The 18,482-nt window shown below is 36.8% G+C and overlaps 1 protein-coding gene across 1 annotated transcript; it reads right to left on the bottom strand.

Annotated features, from left to right (window-relative positions):
- Positions 1-1,878: 1,878 nt before the first annotated feature.
- LOC110108010 (F-box/kelch-repeat protein At1g55270) lies at positions 1,879-9,684 on the bottom strand. Its single transcript, XM_020838491.2, has 2 exons — positions 9,551-9,684; positions 1,879-3,662 (listed from the first exon to the last, which is right to left on the bottom strand). Exons 1-2 carry the CDS (start codon positions 9,614-9,616, stop codon positions 2,409-2,411), a joined length of 1,320 nt encoding a protein of 439 aa, XP_020694150.1. The 5' UTR covers positions 9,617-9,684; the 3' UTR covers positions 1,879-2,408.
- Between the last annotated feature and the right edge of the window lie 8,798 nt (positions 9,685-18,482).

The raw sequence follows: 18,482 nt of genomic DNA, 5'->3' as shown, positions 1-18,482 counted from the left end.
AGAGAGAGAGAGAGAGAGAGAGCTCCTATAGCTTGATTCATGAATGAATTGCCTCGCTAAAACACTCATAAGATCAGACGATCACTTGACTTGAAGAGAAGGGCGGAAGTACAAGCCACGATACCTGTGAAGCTAAGAAGAAATTTTGAGAGATTTACAAAAAAAAAGAGTTAAGCTAGAATTTAAAAAGAAATCAAGGCTGCAATGAACTTAAGATACAATATTACAATAAAGAAATGTTAAAATCAATTTCAACTAACAAGTGGATATAAAATTCAAAATAGGACAACTCCACAAAAAACTTGTTGAGCTAGTTTTAGAGTATTATAATTGAAAAAAAAGAGTTAATAATGCTTATATTAAAGTCATTAGGGATATGCATGAAAGTTCAGTTACTTGTGTTTGAGCACAAGGTGGTTTGACCAAGTATTTTCCTATTTCTGTTGGATTATATCAAGGATCAACTTTAAGCCCATATCTTTTTGCTTTTAGACATGGATGTTCTTGCTAGACATTTGCAAGAGGTTGCACCCTGGTGTATGCTTTTTGCTGATGATATTCTTAGTGTTGATAAGACTAAAAGAGAGTTGAATGTAAACTTGAATTATGGAGATCAACCTTAGAGTCTAAAAGGTTTTCATTTGAGTAGATCTAAAACTGAATATATGGAGTGTAATTTTAGCAGTAATAGATCCAGTGTAGGGTTTGTGACTTTGGGTGATCAAGTTATTAATAAGAGTATATGTTTTAGATATATTAGATCTATTGTTCAGAGTGATGGTGAAACAGATGGGGACATTATTAGCAGAATTTAAGTTGGATGGTTGAAGTGAAGAAATGCATCAGGCATGTTGTGTGATAGAAAAGCCCCCCTCAAACTCAAGAAAACATTCTATAAGATGGTAGTGAGACCTGTAGTGCTTTATGGTGCATAATGTTGGTCATTAAATGAGAAGCATAATATTAAGTTATGTGTTGCAGAGACGAGAATGCTTAGGTGGATGAGCGGCTTTACTCTTAGAGATGGGATACGAAATGAGCATATACGTGAAAAGGTTGGAGTAGCTAGCTCCAGTGGAAGATAAAATTAAAAAGAGTCGTCTTAAATGGTTTGGTCACATAAAATGCAGGCCTTCCGATGACTTGGTTAGGAAAGTAGATGTATTAGATTTGACTTATGTTAAGAAAGGTAGAGGTAGACCTAAAAAGACTTGGTTAGAAAATATTAGAAATTATCTTTCTTTATTAGATTTAAATGAGAATTTGACTTTTAACATGGCACAATGTCGAAAAAGAATTCATGTAGTCGATCCCACGTAGTGGGACAAAGGCTTGATGATGATGTTGTTGTTGTTGTTGTAATTGTACAACAACAACTACATCATCAAGCTTTTATCTCACTACGTGGGGTCAGTTACATATATTCTTTTTCTCCATTGTGTCCTGTTAAAAGTCAAATTCTCATTTAAATCTAAAAAATAAATGTCACTTCTAACATTTTATAACCAAGTTTTTTTAGGTCTACCTCTACCTTTCTTAACATAAGTCAAATCTAATACCTCAACTTTCCTAACCGAGTCATCAGAAGGCCTCCGTTTAATGCGACCAAACCATCTAAGGTGACTCTCTCTACCTTTCTTAACATAAGTCAAATTTAGTTGTTGTTGTACAATTAAAAGAAAAAAAAAAGATATGTTAAAATAAAATCACACCAAATATGTTGAAATGACCTTCAATTAATTTTGGATCTAAAATTCATCATAAGACTACTCCAAAAAAAATGTTGAAATGGTATTAAAATTATAACACATCAGAACAATGCTTATAATTCTTAGATTTTAATTTGCATCCAACCAATGAGCTAAAAAAAATCATTTGTAAGGCAGAAAGACGCTTTCTTCTCAATCAAGGAGCTGCAATTTTTTTATTCACTTTCCAACAGAATCCTACTCCCATGCATTGGAATAATTACATTACATACCTGAACCAATAGCACAGACCAACAGTGTGGCAGGCTGAAAGCCACAGCATATTCTTCAAAGCAGCTTTCAAGGTTTTCAACTCAAAACCTAACACCTAACAGTGCAATGTTTCGGAAACACTTACTTCTGTCATGTCAAAATCAAACTTAACTCCAGAAGCTACCAATGTTTCAGAAACATTTTCACCTCTGCAATCTGTCATTGATCTGGTGCAGAATGTTACATGGGATGGCCAGAATGCTATTGAGTTGAGATTCCCTAAAATACAGCAAAGTCTATAACTAGAGATTGTGAGAGAACAAGCAACCCCCTTCTCCTTCTCCAGAGGGCCTTGCTACAAAAATTCGTACCTTGACAGCTTCATAACATAAGATTGTGCTCCTGTATGGAAATGAGAGAAAGGATACATCAGGAAGACTTCAATTCTCAAACTTGAAGCACCTGACAGTGAACAATATGACTCTTGAGCCCAGTCCGACCTGCGATGCTCGACCATAGGTTTGACACAAAAGTCTTCAGCTGGCCTTTGCCAGAAATGGTTTCCCAGAGATGAGCACTGTTAGTCTCAATGCTCCTCCCAGGGTTGGACACATCTACAAGGCTGATGCTCATGTTGTTTCTGATAACAGCAAGCTTCCCGTTCAGCGAGACAAATGCCGCAGCCTCCAAGGAGACGGAGCTACCAAGATGAAGTTTACTGTCCATAAACCTGCTCCATGAGTCTGTGGCATCATCATAGACACGAAGCTTGCAACCGTCCCTACAATCTGATGAAAAAAGCCTCCCATTCAATGAAATGCTTGGATTACGCCAACCGCTCATCAGGCCATCATTCACCGCTGACCAGCTGTTGGTAGAGGGTGCATAGACTTCACTCACAACCTGGCGATGAGAATCTAGCCCCTTCAAGAACCATTTCCCCTTATAAACAACTCCAATGAGAGGTACCATCCCATCAGTCATCTCACCAATGAAAGTCCACCTGTTCTTATTAGGGTCATATACCTCAGCTGAGCGAAGAGTTCTATGGATCCCTTCGCATTCACCGCCGGCAACATAGAGGCAGTTATTTATGACGCTGGATCCAGAAAATTGGCGCTTGCGTAGCATATCAGGTGCTCGATGCCATTTGTTTGTCCTAGCATTGTAGAAAACAACTCTTCTCATAGAGCCTCGAAGTGGATCCTTGCCACCAAACAGGTAGAGATAGCAACCACTAAGAACTGCACAGCCAAAACCAAGTGCCTCAGAATACTCCACAGGAACAGGAGGAAGTGGCTGCCAAAGCTGATAGATTGGATCAAAAGCATGCCAAGATATTTTCCCATCACGATCTCTTTTGATGACATAAACCCACTCTTCGGCCATACCCAACCTTTTCCTTAGGGAATAAAAGTAGTTTCCTGTCAGAAGGCGGTTCCATCTTTTGCAAACTAACCGAAGGTTTTGGTGTTCTACTCGAGGTACACGTATGAGGCAAGCAATCGCTAGGTCATCAGGTAGGTTGGGTAGAAGAGGTGCTTGAGTTCTGGATCTCTCTCTGCGTGGATTTCTAGGTTTGGGTCCATTGGGCTGGATGTCAGGTTGGATACATATTTTAGCTCCAGGAACAAATTTCCTCGCTCCGACCACAGTTTTGAGACCAGTATCAACTCTACAATAGCATGAAACTGAATCGACCTGCAATATGTTCAGTATTAGAATAAACAAAAAGGCACATGTTTATGATAGAGTAATACTTGAAATGATTTTTTAAGCCTTCTTACAACAACAACATCAAGCATTTATCCCACTACATGGGGTCGGTTACATAATCATTTTTCTCATTGTGTCAAGTTAAGAGTCAAATTCTCATTTAAGTCTAATAAAAAAAGTCATTTCTAAATTCTAATATCTTCTAACCAAGTATTTTTAGGTCTACTCTATCTTTCTTAACATAGGCCAAATCTAATACATCTACTCTTCTAACCGTGTCATTAGAAGACCGACATTCTATGTGACCAAGTCATCTAAGGCGACTCTCTCAAATCTTATCTGTCACTGGAGCTACTCCAACCTTTTACGTATATGATCATTTCACATTTTGTCTCTAAGAGTAAAACCACTCATCCACCTGAGCATCCTCATCTCTTCAACACTTAACTTAATTTTATGCTGCTCTTTTAATGGCCAACATTATACACCATAAAGCATTGCAGATCTCACCACCATCTTATAGAATTTTCACTTAAGTTTGAGGGGTACTTTTCTATCACACAACAAGCCCAATGCATTCCTTCACTTCAACCATCCAACTTGAATTCTACTAATAACATCCCCATCTATTTCACAATCACTCTGGACAATAGATCCGAGATATCTAAAATGTGTACTCTTATTAATGACTTGATCACCTAAAGTCACAATCCTCCCACTAAATCTATTACTACTAAAATTATACTCCATTTATTTGGTTTAAGATTTACTCAAACAAAAACCCTTGGACTCTAGGTTTTTTTTTTTAATTTGCAATACCCTATAATGGAAAACAACCTGTGATCATGCTTGGGTTTAGTGATATTAGGAAGTTTCACTCCTTGGTTTCGACTTGCATTGATCTAGCTTCTATGGTGGTTAGTTGGGTATTTATTTTGGGTTGTTTTGCATATTAGGCTTGATCTAACTCTTTCCCTATACTGGGTTTTTTTCCCCATGCTACTGTCCTGTTTTCCCTGCCGTTAGCTTTCTCTATGGTGGTTATTTTTCCCCATGTTGTTGTCCTGTTTTTTCCTGTTGTTGGCTATTTGGTTCATGGTTTAAAATTGCGCAATATGAGGCTCGCCTTGAGGCCCACCTTTGCGCAATTCCAGTAAAAATCGCCTCGATGCTTCGCCTCGAGTTTTTTTATGAGGCTTGCGCCTCAACTTGGTTGAGACCCGCCTCGCCTCACTGGCATGAGGCTTACGCCCCACGCTATATATATTAAAACTTACGTAAATCTTGAAGTAAATGCCTGACATTGGACTCTATAGGAGAGGATGAAGGGGAGAGAGTAGTTCATCATAATGATGATTCAAATGAAGAACCCCTTAGTGATGACAGTGCTGATGACTTATGAGTTCTTATGTGATATGTCATTGCTACTTATTTTTGGAAATTGGAATTATATGTTAATGAAAAGAATACTGGGATTTGGGAAAGATAGAATTTTGAGTTGAACTATATTTCATGTTATCTTATTATTGGGATATTTTGATTTCACTTAATATCTTATGCTTTTTTATGTTTTATATTATTCACTCATTAGTATATAAAAAATTTATCATTTTATGTTTACGCAATCTTTTGATTTTGAGGCTTACACCTCAAAACGCCTTGAGGCTTACGCCTCACCTCACGAATGAAAAATGCCTCAATACCCGAATACACAATTTTAAACATTGATTTGGTTTCCACCTTGTTGTTTTCCTATATTAAGTGCATTAACTCCTCATTAAATGGGCTAACTTGAGAGGCTTATATTGGCTGTTTGATTGGCATAATTAAGTGACCAATTTATGGACACTTCCCCCTTCTTCTCCAATATATATGGGATTTTTTTGCTGCTGGAAGGGGTTGGTTGTTATTGTTGCTGATGTAATCACATTAAAACATGTGGGGTTATTTAGCTTGCGATCTATCTTATTCTACCTTCCTTCTATTTTGTATCGGTCTTCTATTTAATCTTCTCTCCACGGTTCCCATACCACCTATATATTTCTTCTCCAAATATTGTGAGTTTCAAGGTGTTGCTGTGCCCTGTTTGTTAGCATTTTCCAGAGTGCCGATTTGAGCTAGATCAAAATTTATGTGGTGAACCACTGGTTTGTCCTTTCCTTTGAGAATCTTTCTTATTTTGGGTTTTGTATGTGAGGTGACCTTTCTAGGTTTTTTTAGGTAGTTAATTTTAAGTTTTAGGTTGTTTCTTTGCAAGATTTCTTAATCATTTACTTATATCTGTTTACTACTAAATTTCATTCAGTTGGTGTTGGTTTATATTTTATTGAAAGGAAGTGTCTTGTTGCATTCCTAGTGTTCTCCTACTTTGCTATAGAACTTAGGTTGCATTAGCTAGGATCACTAAAGTCAATCGTATTCTCACAATCTTCATTGAAAAACTCATCCACCTTTGTTGAATATCCTCTTCTAATAGAAGAACTTTTTTATCTTCATCCTTAATGCACTTCACTTGAACTAAATCGTAAACTTCTCCTATCTCTTTGTTTGGATAAATTATACATATATTTTTCACCATTTTTAGTATCTAATATATTATATAAATCAATAAAAACTAAATTCACTTAAGTCTTCTTATAGAAGCAAAATTATGATATGCCATAAGGGACATCAGCTACACGTGTCACTGAATTATCTTGGAAAACACACTTATTTTTGACACTTCATTCATTAATTGATTAAATCCAATCACCTGCATTGAACAGCTACTGATTATGGACCTATAGCAAGAAAAAGTAAGACTATTCAACAGTTAATTTCATCTGCTTCAGTGGTAAATGAGCATCCATGACCTTGAGAGGTGCACAACATCAAAGAACATGACCTTCACTGGCATTATTCAAAAAGAAAACAAGAAAATATAATTCATAGAATAAATCTCCCAGCATTGGCATTTTATGACTTTGTAAAGAGTAGAACCTAGATTAGATGGAGAATAATTATTCATCCCTTGAAATCATGGTAAATTAGTCAAAAACAGCGCAAAATATAAAAATATCCAGAGATTGCCAGCTCGGAGAGCTCAATCAAAGACACATTCCGACAAGATTCCGTTCTTCATCTCAACCTTATAGTTTGTCTTCACAATTCATTTATCAATCATTCTTGTTAGGAACTATTTTAGTGTCAATGCACATTTGGCATCAACTGATCTAATTGGATATTTTCAATACAGTTCAGCTGAAGCTCTTGGCACTCCAGCGGTCCAGCCCTTTTGCTTGCCTAGCACATTAACATTTACTTCAGTTTCTCTCAAGTAAAAAAAGATTTTGCATAAGCCTGGGGAGCATTTCATCAATAAGGGCTATTTTACATTGCTCAACGATTATGAAAAACATCAACAGTCAGACACTGCCACTTAAATCTACTTTAAGAACAAAAGCCAAAGTCTGTCACAGAGTGGCAGAAACACACATGAGATATTCCAAAACATGAAGCAAAAACTGTTGGATATTTTTTCTCCAAAAAACATAAGCAGATATTCCAAACACTATCAATTTGAAAGCATAAATTTGCCAATTATAGCAAATTAATGAAGGTATGAATAATTTATAGCAATTCACTAGTTTCCATCAATCACATTTTCTAATTTGCCAATAAATGCATAGATGTTTTATGATTCACTTTACATCACGTGCACATCATAGAGCATCCTCATTTCCCTAGCTCATCAAAAAAACAAAGAAATTATTTACTTCCCATCTGGATTCCCTTGATCAAAATAATGTAATATGATCACACTACTTACTCTTCTCTCGGAACCTTTCGTTGCCTTTTCTGAGAATAAAGTCTGGTTTTTACATATGAAAGCTCGCAGGACAAATTGTGAAATGGGTAACAAAGAAAATATTAGAAAAGAAGAAAATATCCTGCAGATCTTTTTAAGTGGATTCATTGTTAAGAGAAGATGATAGCAATTCAGGAGAACTACAACAAGAAGCTTCGAGTTAAGCACTAGCAAAATGGATGCTACATTGCTACCCTAGCTTCACAATACACATAAACCTGTATTTGCTAATGAATTTCCCCTGTAATACAAAATACTAACTACATAAATTCATTCTCTATATAGCATAAAAAACACAGCCTAGGTTAAGTGTTTTTTTTAGCAAACAAAAATAGAGAGGGTGTAAGATTCAAGGAATTAAGAACTATAAAGAGGCAACAAAACATGTACTTAGCCCCATGTGGTCATTAACCAGAAGAGTAATGCTTCACTCTCATAATAGATCACATTTTAAATAGAACCACATTAGTTAGCATTCATTACAACAACAATAACATCAAGTCTTTATCCCATTATGTGGGGTCGGCTACATGAATCTTTTTTTCTCCATTGTGTCCGATTAAGAGTCAAATTCTCATTTAAATCCAATAAAAAAAGGACATTTCTAATATTTTCTAAACAAGACTTTTTAGGTTTACCTCTACCTTTCTTAATCTAAGATAAATCTAATACATCAACTCTCCTAACTGGGTCATCAGAAGGCCGCCGTTTTATGTAAACAAACCATCTAAGGCGATTCACTCTAATCATATCTGTCACATGAGCTGCTCCAACCTTTTCATGTATATGCTCATTTTGTATTATGTTTCTAAGAATAAAGCCACTCTTCCACCTGAGAATCCTCATCTCTATAACACTTAACTTAATATTATGCTTCACTTTTAATGGCCAACATTCTGCACCATAAAGCATTACAGGTCTAACCACCATCTTATAAAATCTTCCCTTAAATTTGAGTCATACAAAAAAAAGTGCAATGATATTTCCAAGCCTTTTTAAAAGATAGTTTTGACTCAGATATGAATACAATCTAGTTTGCTAGCACATGAGGTTTTTAATTCAGATATAAAGGTTTATTAGTTATAAAATCTTTAGCCAAGATATAAGATTTTATCCAATATATATGATTAATCACTCAAATATAATGTCCTTTACCTAGACAAAAGATTTTTGACCTAGCATAATGTTTAATGAAATATTAGGTCTTTACTCAGATATAAGATGCTCACAAAGATATAAGAAATTTGATCCAGATATGTGAATTCTTGAAGAACAATACTTCAAAGAATATTTTTATAGCAATAATTTTGAATTTGATTTTAGTCACATTTAAGGCAGCTAACTTGGCCTTATTTTAAATGTAGACTTAGGCTTGTTTGAGACGGCTTTTTCACTGCTTCTTAAGCAGATTTTTAGACAAATATTTTAATTTTTGTACTAAAATACTGCTTTAAGAAGCATTAAAAGAGCAGTCCCAAACGAAGCCTTACTTGAGCAGTATAGCATTATTCATAGCTTAAAAACATCTTCAGCATAAATACAGAAACCTTTAACTGGATTTGCAAACATATATCAGCAGCAGCCCCCATCCACTTAACAATATGAATGCAGCAAATAGCACATGAACAAAGAAAAAATAATAATAATAGCAGCAGAAGTATCGCAATGTCATGCTGATTTCCATTAGTAACACATGCGAACAAATTCTAAAATAGCTGGGATAGTCACAACTTAGATCTCTGCAATAAGCACCAAACCAACCATTTCCAACCATGCAGGAACACCAAAACCTGCCTCTTCGGACAGCAGAAGCAAAATCAATATCAACCGTTCAATCAAAACTATCAAAGCCGTTCAATTTATCCCCAAACTAGCAAGAATCTCTCACTACCCACATTACGCACAGTCATAAGCCCTTCAATCGCTGCTCTAGAAATTTAGGGCAAGTTCTTTACTAAGGCTGGAACCCTAAAATCATTCGCTAAAAATTCTCAAAATAAAAAAAGGAGAAAGAGGAAGGACTTGCCAGGGGAGCTTGGATTCGAGCTCTTCGTTGGGTAGCAGTCTGCGCTGCTTCAACTGAAGCGTGCATCGGACCACAGCGAGGGTTTTGCCACAAAGGATGCCAAAGTTAAGCGCCTTTCCTTCCTCTCGAAGAGCCTGATAAGCGGAGCGTCTTCTCAACTTGGTCTTTCGTCTTGTTTGATTCAGCTAGATTGTCAAAGAAAACTTACGCCTTCCAGAATCGTAACGCGGAGAGGCGAGGTATCTCCCTCTTCTTCCTACCAACCTAGAGGCACAGCTCATTAATATTGACCAATTCAACAACTCAACCCTCCACCACCATTTTTGATATTTTGTGGCAGTATTCATTTTATTTAAAAAGAGTTGGCTTAAGTTCTTTAAGAACTCACCCTTTTATATGCCCCTTAAAGTATTTCCTTAGCTCTTAAAAAACTCACAAAAAGAAAAAAAGCCAAAGGTAATTAAAATTTTAATTATTTTTTGCAATAAGTTTAAAAATTTATAGAATTATTAAGATATAGTGTTTGATAGTTGAATTTCAACATTGAAAAAATCATCTAATTTAAATACAAACTTTGATGTATAATCTTTATGCATATTGAAACACTTTAGATTAAAATTGGAATGATCATTCCTAATTTGAATTTCAACAAAATTGTGAGTCAAAATTGAATGTTCAACAAAATAAAAGCCAATGATATTAAAATGATTTGATCTAATGATGAATGACCCCAATTCGTGACAATGCATGACAATCTAATTTAAAGGATCAAACTGTCGTGATGGTTGTTAGAAGTCGTGTATATGTATTAGACGGTCAAATTTGGTGTCAGTATGTAAAACAATTATTATGATGCCTAGCCTGACAGGGGGCCCGGAACGCTAGAGTACGTTCGGCTGCCAGCATAACATGTCGCCACGTGCTCTTGTACTCTTTACGCGGTTCGGATCCGACAAAGACTTGACTCGGACCGGAAACCGGAAATGCTTATGTTCGCGTATTGCGAAGGTATTACTCGGTTATTGCTAGGTATGCTTTGGCAATAACGAGAAATACCTCTCTGTGAAGATCAATACTGAGCGCAATACGGAGCAATACCGAGTTGTACCGAGTTTTTCTACAACTCGGTATTGGTTATTGCCAAAATTGACCAATACCTAGCAATATCGAGCAATACCTAGCAAAATCGAGAAATACCGAGCCATCCTGGGTCCGTTCCGGGTTGGGTTGTTGGGGCGCGCGGTAAATAATGAGAACGCGTGGCGCGATTCTACTGGCGTCCAAACGTAGAGCTACGTCCTGTGATCCGACCAAATAAAAGTTCATCTAGATGAGAGAAAAATAATGAAGTCAAATCACTAAATTTTGAGATTGCTAAGATATTTAAATACAAAAAGAATTATATATGATTAAAAATAATCAATATGGTCCATTCGATGCAATATTTTTAAATTTTGGCTAAATTTATCAAAACATCAATAAGAAAACTATAAAGAGAGCAACATGCTCTACCTGAAGATATTGCCTTGAGATTATGGAGAGCTTGAAAATTTGCGGAACTCGAGATCTTTACTCGATATTTAATTCTAGTGATCATTGTCAGCCATCGCCATCTTCTAATTGTCATGGCTCATTCACCTTTGCCCATCTATTGTCATCCAAATATTGTGGAGGACTACTGTTTCCTAACAATCATCGCCATATTATTGTGGCACAACTATTATCTCCTAACAAATGTTACTTGATTACAACTAGAGTCCAACTATTATAGCTGAAAATTATCTCTCAATCACCATAATATAACTATTATCGCCCATTTCACTGACATCGATTGATTGTCGCTTATCATTGCTAATAATGTATATGTATTCTATCACCTATAAGACCAATGCACCTCACTAATGAATGTCATGCCTATAAGGTCAAGGTATGTTGTCGATGCACGCTATCGTTTATATGATTGATATATTACATTGATACCAAGGCCAAAACTCATCAATATCATCACCTAACATCGCGCGTGACATCTGCACACTCCATTACTAAAAAGATTTATGCACTACATCAATGCCATCTTTTGATTTTTAATGTCAACACTAAGAAAATATAGTAGCTTTCTTGGTATGTGGTATTCTCTCCTCAAAAAAGAATGACCAAACATATCAAAAATGGAAATCTGAATATAACTTTAATGTCTTAAGGCTCTTCCAATTTCATGATCTATTGTAAACATTTCATGCCTAGTACATCATATCAATGCTTTCCCAAATTATGAGGAAGAGTATCATTCATAATCTATGATATACACGAGTGGAATCATTTTAATTTAGTTATGCCCTATAATTTTTTCTCTTGTTTAATTTTCAAATAAAAGTTTTGATGTTGCTTGTAACATTTTGTTATTTGTGTGTGTACTAGATCTTCGTATAAAACTTAGATATTAATTTCTCATTCTGTCATCATGAATATTCTAGCACATAATAATTTGAAGTTGTTTGTGAGAAACTTTTTTAATACACTATAAATACTCTTTAATAGTAAACAACTAATCCATCGATGAAGGATAACATAATACAATTGGTGAAAACCATCCAAAATTGCTTTTAAAGGATTATTTGCAAATGATGGGGAGTATATAGATCAAATACTTTAGCTCTTAGAAGAATGCTCCCTCACCTTAAAGTTTTTCCTTCATCATAGCCTTATCAAGACCTCTTGGAGAAAACTTGTTCAACCCATCCTTCTTTGGTACTCTGCCAACCTTTAATCTTCTAGCATCTTTAGTAGATTTGAATGACCTCACTCTCATAAGCAATAAACTTTAACATTTTATTTAGGAGGGATTTTCCTTAAGGAATATAAAACAAAAAACTCATAGTCATAATGTTCAGGAGTCTTCATCCCGAATGTGCAATTATCCAACATTTCATTCTCGATTATCATGTATATCTAACGTATCAAACGTAATAACCAATATATTTATTATGCCTTATAGAGGTAAGCAGATGTCTACTTTTTCTAAATAAATTTTATAAACAATATTGCATTTTGATTTCCAATTAAAAACTTCCATGAGGGCAAGCGGTAGATGATAGCGAATATTATCTTTATTAGAAAGCCTTCATGAGAGCTAGTGAAAAATAGGATCTCCAAAGATTACAAGGCTTTATAAAGTATATCTATAAAAAAATAAGGTAAGAAGTCATTTATAAAGTATCACATGAAAAGTATTATAAGGCATAAGCCCTAAGTAATGCATATTCTCCAAAAAAATCTCAAAAGGTATAAGCCTTATAAAGTATATGTTCTTAATAATTTATTTTTATTTGTATGTAGCAAGTTGGTGAAAGTTTTTTTTTACCAAAATTTTAATTGCTTTTGATATTTGGTACTTAGAAAAAAATGGCGCTGCTATCATTATTTTTGGAAAATGTTAGAAAATATATAACATAAGAAAGCTGTTATTAATATTTCTTATGTGGTTTGGTGAGTGACATGTACTATACTACATTTTTATTAAATTTATATTTGTTTTTTATTTTTTATTTTTTAATATTTGTAAGAAATTAGACTTGAAACATTACAAAAAAAATTGCTTTGATCAGGCATGAATCTCAGGATCATATGGACTCTAATTTGAGCAACCTTATAGGGGAAAAGAATGTCTTAAAAAGAATGTCTTAACTGATGAATCCAATGACATAAAAAAGATAAAATCCGACTGAGAATGAGCCCAAATCAAGGGTAGAAAGTAAAATTAGAAACTTCATGAGGCTAATTGTATGATCGAATGATTCCCAAATTTGGGATGCTTATAGTCTAATTGGGCATCCCGATGAGAAAAATCTAATGAGCCTAAGAGTACCTAATTCCTACATTTTAATTACACCTAAATATTGAACAAATGCTTTATGATCAAGAAAATCATTTGGGCTATCCAATAGAGTGTTATAAATTTTCAACATATTTACAGGGCATGCCTTCTAAAAAATCTTTGAATAGGCCCCATAGGAGCGCAAATGAGCCGAGCCAGCTCAAGCTAAACTCGTTAAGGAGCTCGTGAGTAGAGCTTATCGAGTTTCTAACTCGACTAGAATTTCAAGCTTGTTGGATTATCGAGCTCGAGTTCGATCCAGATAATACTCAACTCGATTACTCATAGAGCGGCTTAAGTAAAGAAGCAGAACCGCAAAAGTCGAAGGAGTAAGGAAGAAGGTGGAACCACAGGGGTGGGCTTGGACGCGCTTGGACATGGAATCGTGGGGGCGGGCTTGGACAGCTTGGATAGGGAATCGCGGGGACGGGCTTGGACAAGCTCGGACGCGGAAGGTGAAATTGCGATGGTGGGCTCAGACGTGGAAGGATGAATCATAGAAGGCTGAGCATAAACATGCAGGTCACAGACGCAGAATCAATATGCCTCACGAGCTGGCTCGCAAGACAATATCCACAACCATGAGCTGAGCTTGAGCTCCCTTTTTTTGAGCTCGAATTGTGTTCAAGCTTAAGTTTGAGCTCGAGATTTGGCTCGTGAGTCCAGCTCAAGTTAGGCATGACTCGAGCTCGACTCGACTTGTTTTCACCCCTGGGCCCCCACTCTCAACATGAGAGGAGAGGGACTTGGAGCTTAAAACTTTGCTAGAGACTCAATTGAGTTTAAAGGCTTGAAATCTCGGAGCCCCAGTCGGGCACCATCGCCACATGAACTTCATCGACTAACTGCCATTGCCGAACCTTCGTCGCTTGACCACCACCGTCGAACCTATTTAAACGATGATGGTCATTGACATTAATTAACAATTGTCAAAAAAAAATTATTGGGTAATGTCGTTCATAGCTAGATAATGACAAGTGTCAGCATCGATGGGCTTAAGATGATATTTGGGAGCCAACATTCAGAACAAGGTGGCTGCTGATGAATATCCAAAGTATTTATTGCCAGGCAAAATTTTAGGGGCATTTAGATATCTAAGCTCTCTCCCATTTTAGATCTCTTTCACACATGAAAAATACATGTTTATTTATAATTTTGCAGTGATAATTTGATTATTTTATTCAAAATCTTCAAACATTCTATCAAATGACCTATATTAGTTTCCTTAATTATAGACCATTCTATAATCATTTTTAGTGTTGAGACGCTCATTTTAACTATAAGCACCTATAATTTGGAGTTCGTTTAATCTCTTAAACATTATTAAGGAGTTAGAAAATATGCTTAAAGTGCTTCATTTGGGCCCATTTAGGCTTAGTTTGGGATGGCTTTTTTTCTGCTTCTTAAAGCAGCTTTCAAGTACAAAATTTCAACTTTTGTACTAAAAAGATGTTTCAAGAAGCAGTAAAAAAGTCGTCCCAAACGAAACATTAGTCTCAGATTAATACAATTTTGATGTTGATGGATTCATCTCATCCAAACTTTTGTTTTTTTATTCTTGAGTTTTTTAAAACAAAGTTTGAATGGCCCTAAAGTTAATTCTAAACTTTTTTATTTGTATATTTGCATCAAAATGTGTGCTAGATTATTGAATTATCTAGTGATTAGAGTGATATGAAAAGCTTACTCGATGCGTCTGCTAGGGTTCCTTCGTGAAACCTAGCCGCCGCCTTTCTCTCGTCGGTGGCTTGCGTTTTCATGGCGAATAAGCGGTTGGATCCGGGTTTTCTTGAGGGTAAGAACTCTAAATCCTTCAAAGATGTGCTTTCTGGTTCAGTTGCCTCGGCTGGCTTTCCGGATTGTCGCGTCTCTACCATTCGAGGTATGCCGGCTTTGTGGTTTTCAGAAGATGAATTTTTGCATCTTGCTAAACCTTTCGAGTATGCTTTGGTGGGGAAGTTTCCCCTGAAACGCTCGGTTTTGGATTCCATTCGTAGATTTTTTTCAACCTAAAGCTATCCGGTGATTTTTCGGTCACTTTGTTGGATCAATCGAATATTTTGATAAAGCTTTCTAATGTTTTAGATTCTGGGAGGATTTTTGCACACCGATCTTATTTTGTCTCTGGCTGTTTCATGAAAATAATCAAATGGTCGCCTCTCCTCGACCTGTCGGAGGAGTCGCCGATCGTCCCTGTGTGGGTTTCGTTTCCGGGATTGCGTCCTCACCTGTTTTCTCCCAAAATTTTGTTTGGATTGGGTTCGGTATTTGGGCGTCTGATTCAAACAAATAACGCTACGACTCTGGGATCGCGTCCCTCAGTCGCTCGTATCATGGTAGAAATTGATATCTCTAAATTTCACCCGGATTCGGTGTGGTTGGGTCCGGAGAAATTTGGATATGTTTAAAAAGTGGTTTTTGAAGGTTTTCCAAATTTTGCCAGCACTGTAAGATTGTGGGTCACAAAAAAACTGAATGTCCTAAGCTGTTTCCTCATCTCCCACCTGTGATTTCTGCTCTCCCTCTGTTGGTTGCCGATTCTGTTCCTTTAGGGAAGCCTGTTGATTCTACTCCTGTCCCGAATCCTCTCGGTGTCTCTTTGTGAGGTTAGCCCTGGTTCTTTGAAAGGTATTAGTGAAGGTAATTTACATGTGATTGTTCCGTCTAATGAAGCTGTGGCTTCTCCTTTTGTGCTGGATGAGCCTATCGGGTTGGTGGATGATATTTGTCCCTTGTTAATGATGATGGGGCGGGTCTTCTCCTTTTGTGCTCATCCGGTTGATAACACTGTAGTGTAGGAAGTTGTGCAATGTTGTAATGGGTCTATAGAGACCGGTTGTTTTGTCCCTGATTTACCGGACGTGAATGCTGTTAATAATACTGAGTGTGTGCCAGTGGAGAATTTAAATGGGATTTCTGTGTGCTCCAAAAATTTTGTTAATGTTTTCCGGTTCCACATGGTGGAAAATGATCAATATGGGTTACCATTTTGAATGATAATGAGGGATCAAGTGGATTTGGTTGCAGGGTTCTTCTGATGGTGAATTTGATTCCGAGCACTCGGATTGTGGTTTCATTTCGTCGGATTTTTTCGGGGGGGGGGGGGGGGGGGGGGGGGGGGGGGGGGGGGGGGGGGGGGGGGGGGGGGGGGGGGGGGGGGTCTGACTCTGGAAATGATTTCTCTCTGGTTTCGGTTATGACCAGGTCGTTCCGATTGTTTTCTCGTGGGAGGGGCAAATGGAAGGGGCCGGCGTAGACTTGAATATTGTTTTCGTATTTTGGTATCTTTTCTTTACTCTTTGGGTTTAATGTTTCTTTCTGAGTTGTCGTTTGTGGGAATTTTTGGGGCAATGATGGCAGGGGCTTCGCGTCCTCGCCGCTTGGTTGGTGGCAACCTTTTTGGTGCTTTTTCGTTATGTTGGTCAATCACTGGCGCTTCTTTCACCTTATTGGATGGTCCCGTGCGAGGCGTGATGGGTCGCTGGAGCCTCTTCCTAAATACTGAGTCCAATATATTTTGCCTTGTTTCTTTTTTGTTTGCCATCTGGAGGAATGTAATCGTTGACGTCTTTTTTAATAAAATTGTTCTTTTGTTTAAAAAAAAAAAAAAATCTAGTGGATGTATCAAATATAATTGCATTCAATGTCTATGTTTTGTGTTTGATAAGATGCCTAAGCCAATTTATTTCAATATCCGACTAATTAGTTGACACTTAACGAGACTAATGCTAAAGAAATAATCTTAATTATATTTTGAAAATCAATATGTAATATAAATATTTAAAATATAATTTTAATTAAATAATTATTTTTTTATTATAATTAGAATTTCAGTTTTTAGTTTTTAACCCTAGTTTTGGTTTGGGTTCACCCACAGGCCCTTTCTATTTGGCCCGGCAAGTTGGCTTTAAATTGGGCTGTTTCTTAGATTTTTGGAAAGAAAGGAAATCAAAACAAAGTTTGGGGGGGCCCCCCCCTTTTTTTACATTTGGGCCATGGTTGGTTATGAGAGGAAGATGAATAAGGAGGAGGATGGTGGACTAGGGATGCAAGTGAGCTGAGCCAGCTTGCAAACCGGCTCGAGCTTGACTTATTAATGAGCTCGTGAGTTGAGCTTATTGAGTTTCAGCTTGAGCTCGAGCAATATTTTGAACTTGTTGGATTATCGAGCTTGAGTTCGAGCCGCATAATGCTCGACTCAATTACTTCTTTAGCTGGTACTCGTGCGGAAGGCTGAAGTGCGTAACAACAAGAGGCGGGCTCTGGTGTGAACCACGACAGCGGGTGTGAATCGAAAGTGAAGGCGCATGCAAACTACGGCAGTGGGATGCAAACCGCATGCGAATGAGGGAAGGGGCGAAGCGCGTTCGCGAGCTGCTATCTGCGTGCTCAAATTGCGGAATTGAGCAGCTTGACAAGCTATTTGCAGTGGGACAAGTCGAGCTCACCCTTTTGGCCTGACTCGAGCTCAACTCGGCTCGTTTGCACCCATATGGTGGACTAGTCTTGATTCATAGCCTTAAAAAGGGCTTCAAATTTATTTTGATGATTTTGGGTGATGATGGTTGCTCTTCAGTGATGTTTAAGATGTAGGGGAATATGATGGAGATATTTGAAAGAGAGAAAATGCCATAAGTGAAGGACAATAAACTGAAAAATAAGCACAGATGTATGCAATTATTCTCTCTTAAGAATCTCTTAAGATTCATTTATAATTTCCCACCATCTCTTAAGATTCATTTACAATTTCCCAATAAGAGAATGATTTTCTGTTATTTTTAATATCAACTAAACTACATGTTCTTATTATATACTAATACTATTTATAGAGCTCACATAAACTCTTGCTCAATATCATTCAAAAAATAAAAAAAGGAGAAATTTTGGCTGGAAATGAGGGGCCTAACTCCTAATAGAGGAATCAGTTTCAATCACTTGCATTTATCTTTCTTTTTCATTACAAAAATTTCATTAAATGGCAGATCATATTTGCACCGGTGCTAATGCCTCCCGAATTTACTAAATCATTCATAGTTAACACCGACACATTTATGATCG

Source organism: Dendrobium catenatum, unplaced genomic scaffold (assembly GCF_001605985.2).
Source record: "Dendrobium catenatum unplaced genomic scaffold, ASM160598v2 fragScaff_scaffold_853, whole genome shotgun sequence".
Lineage (NCBI taxonomy): Eukaryota > Viridiplantae > Streptophyta > Magnoliopsida > Asparagales > Orchidaceae > Dendrobium > Dendrobium catenatum.
The sequence above is the reverse complement of the archived record's forward strand: the minus strand, read 5'-3'. Positions and strand labels throughout refer to the sequence as shown.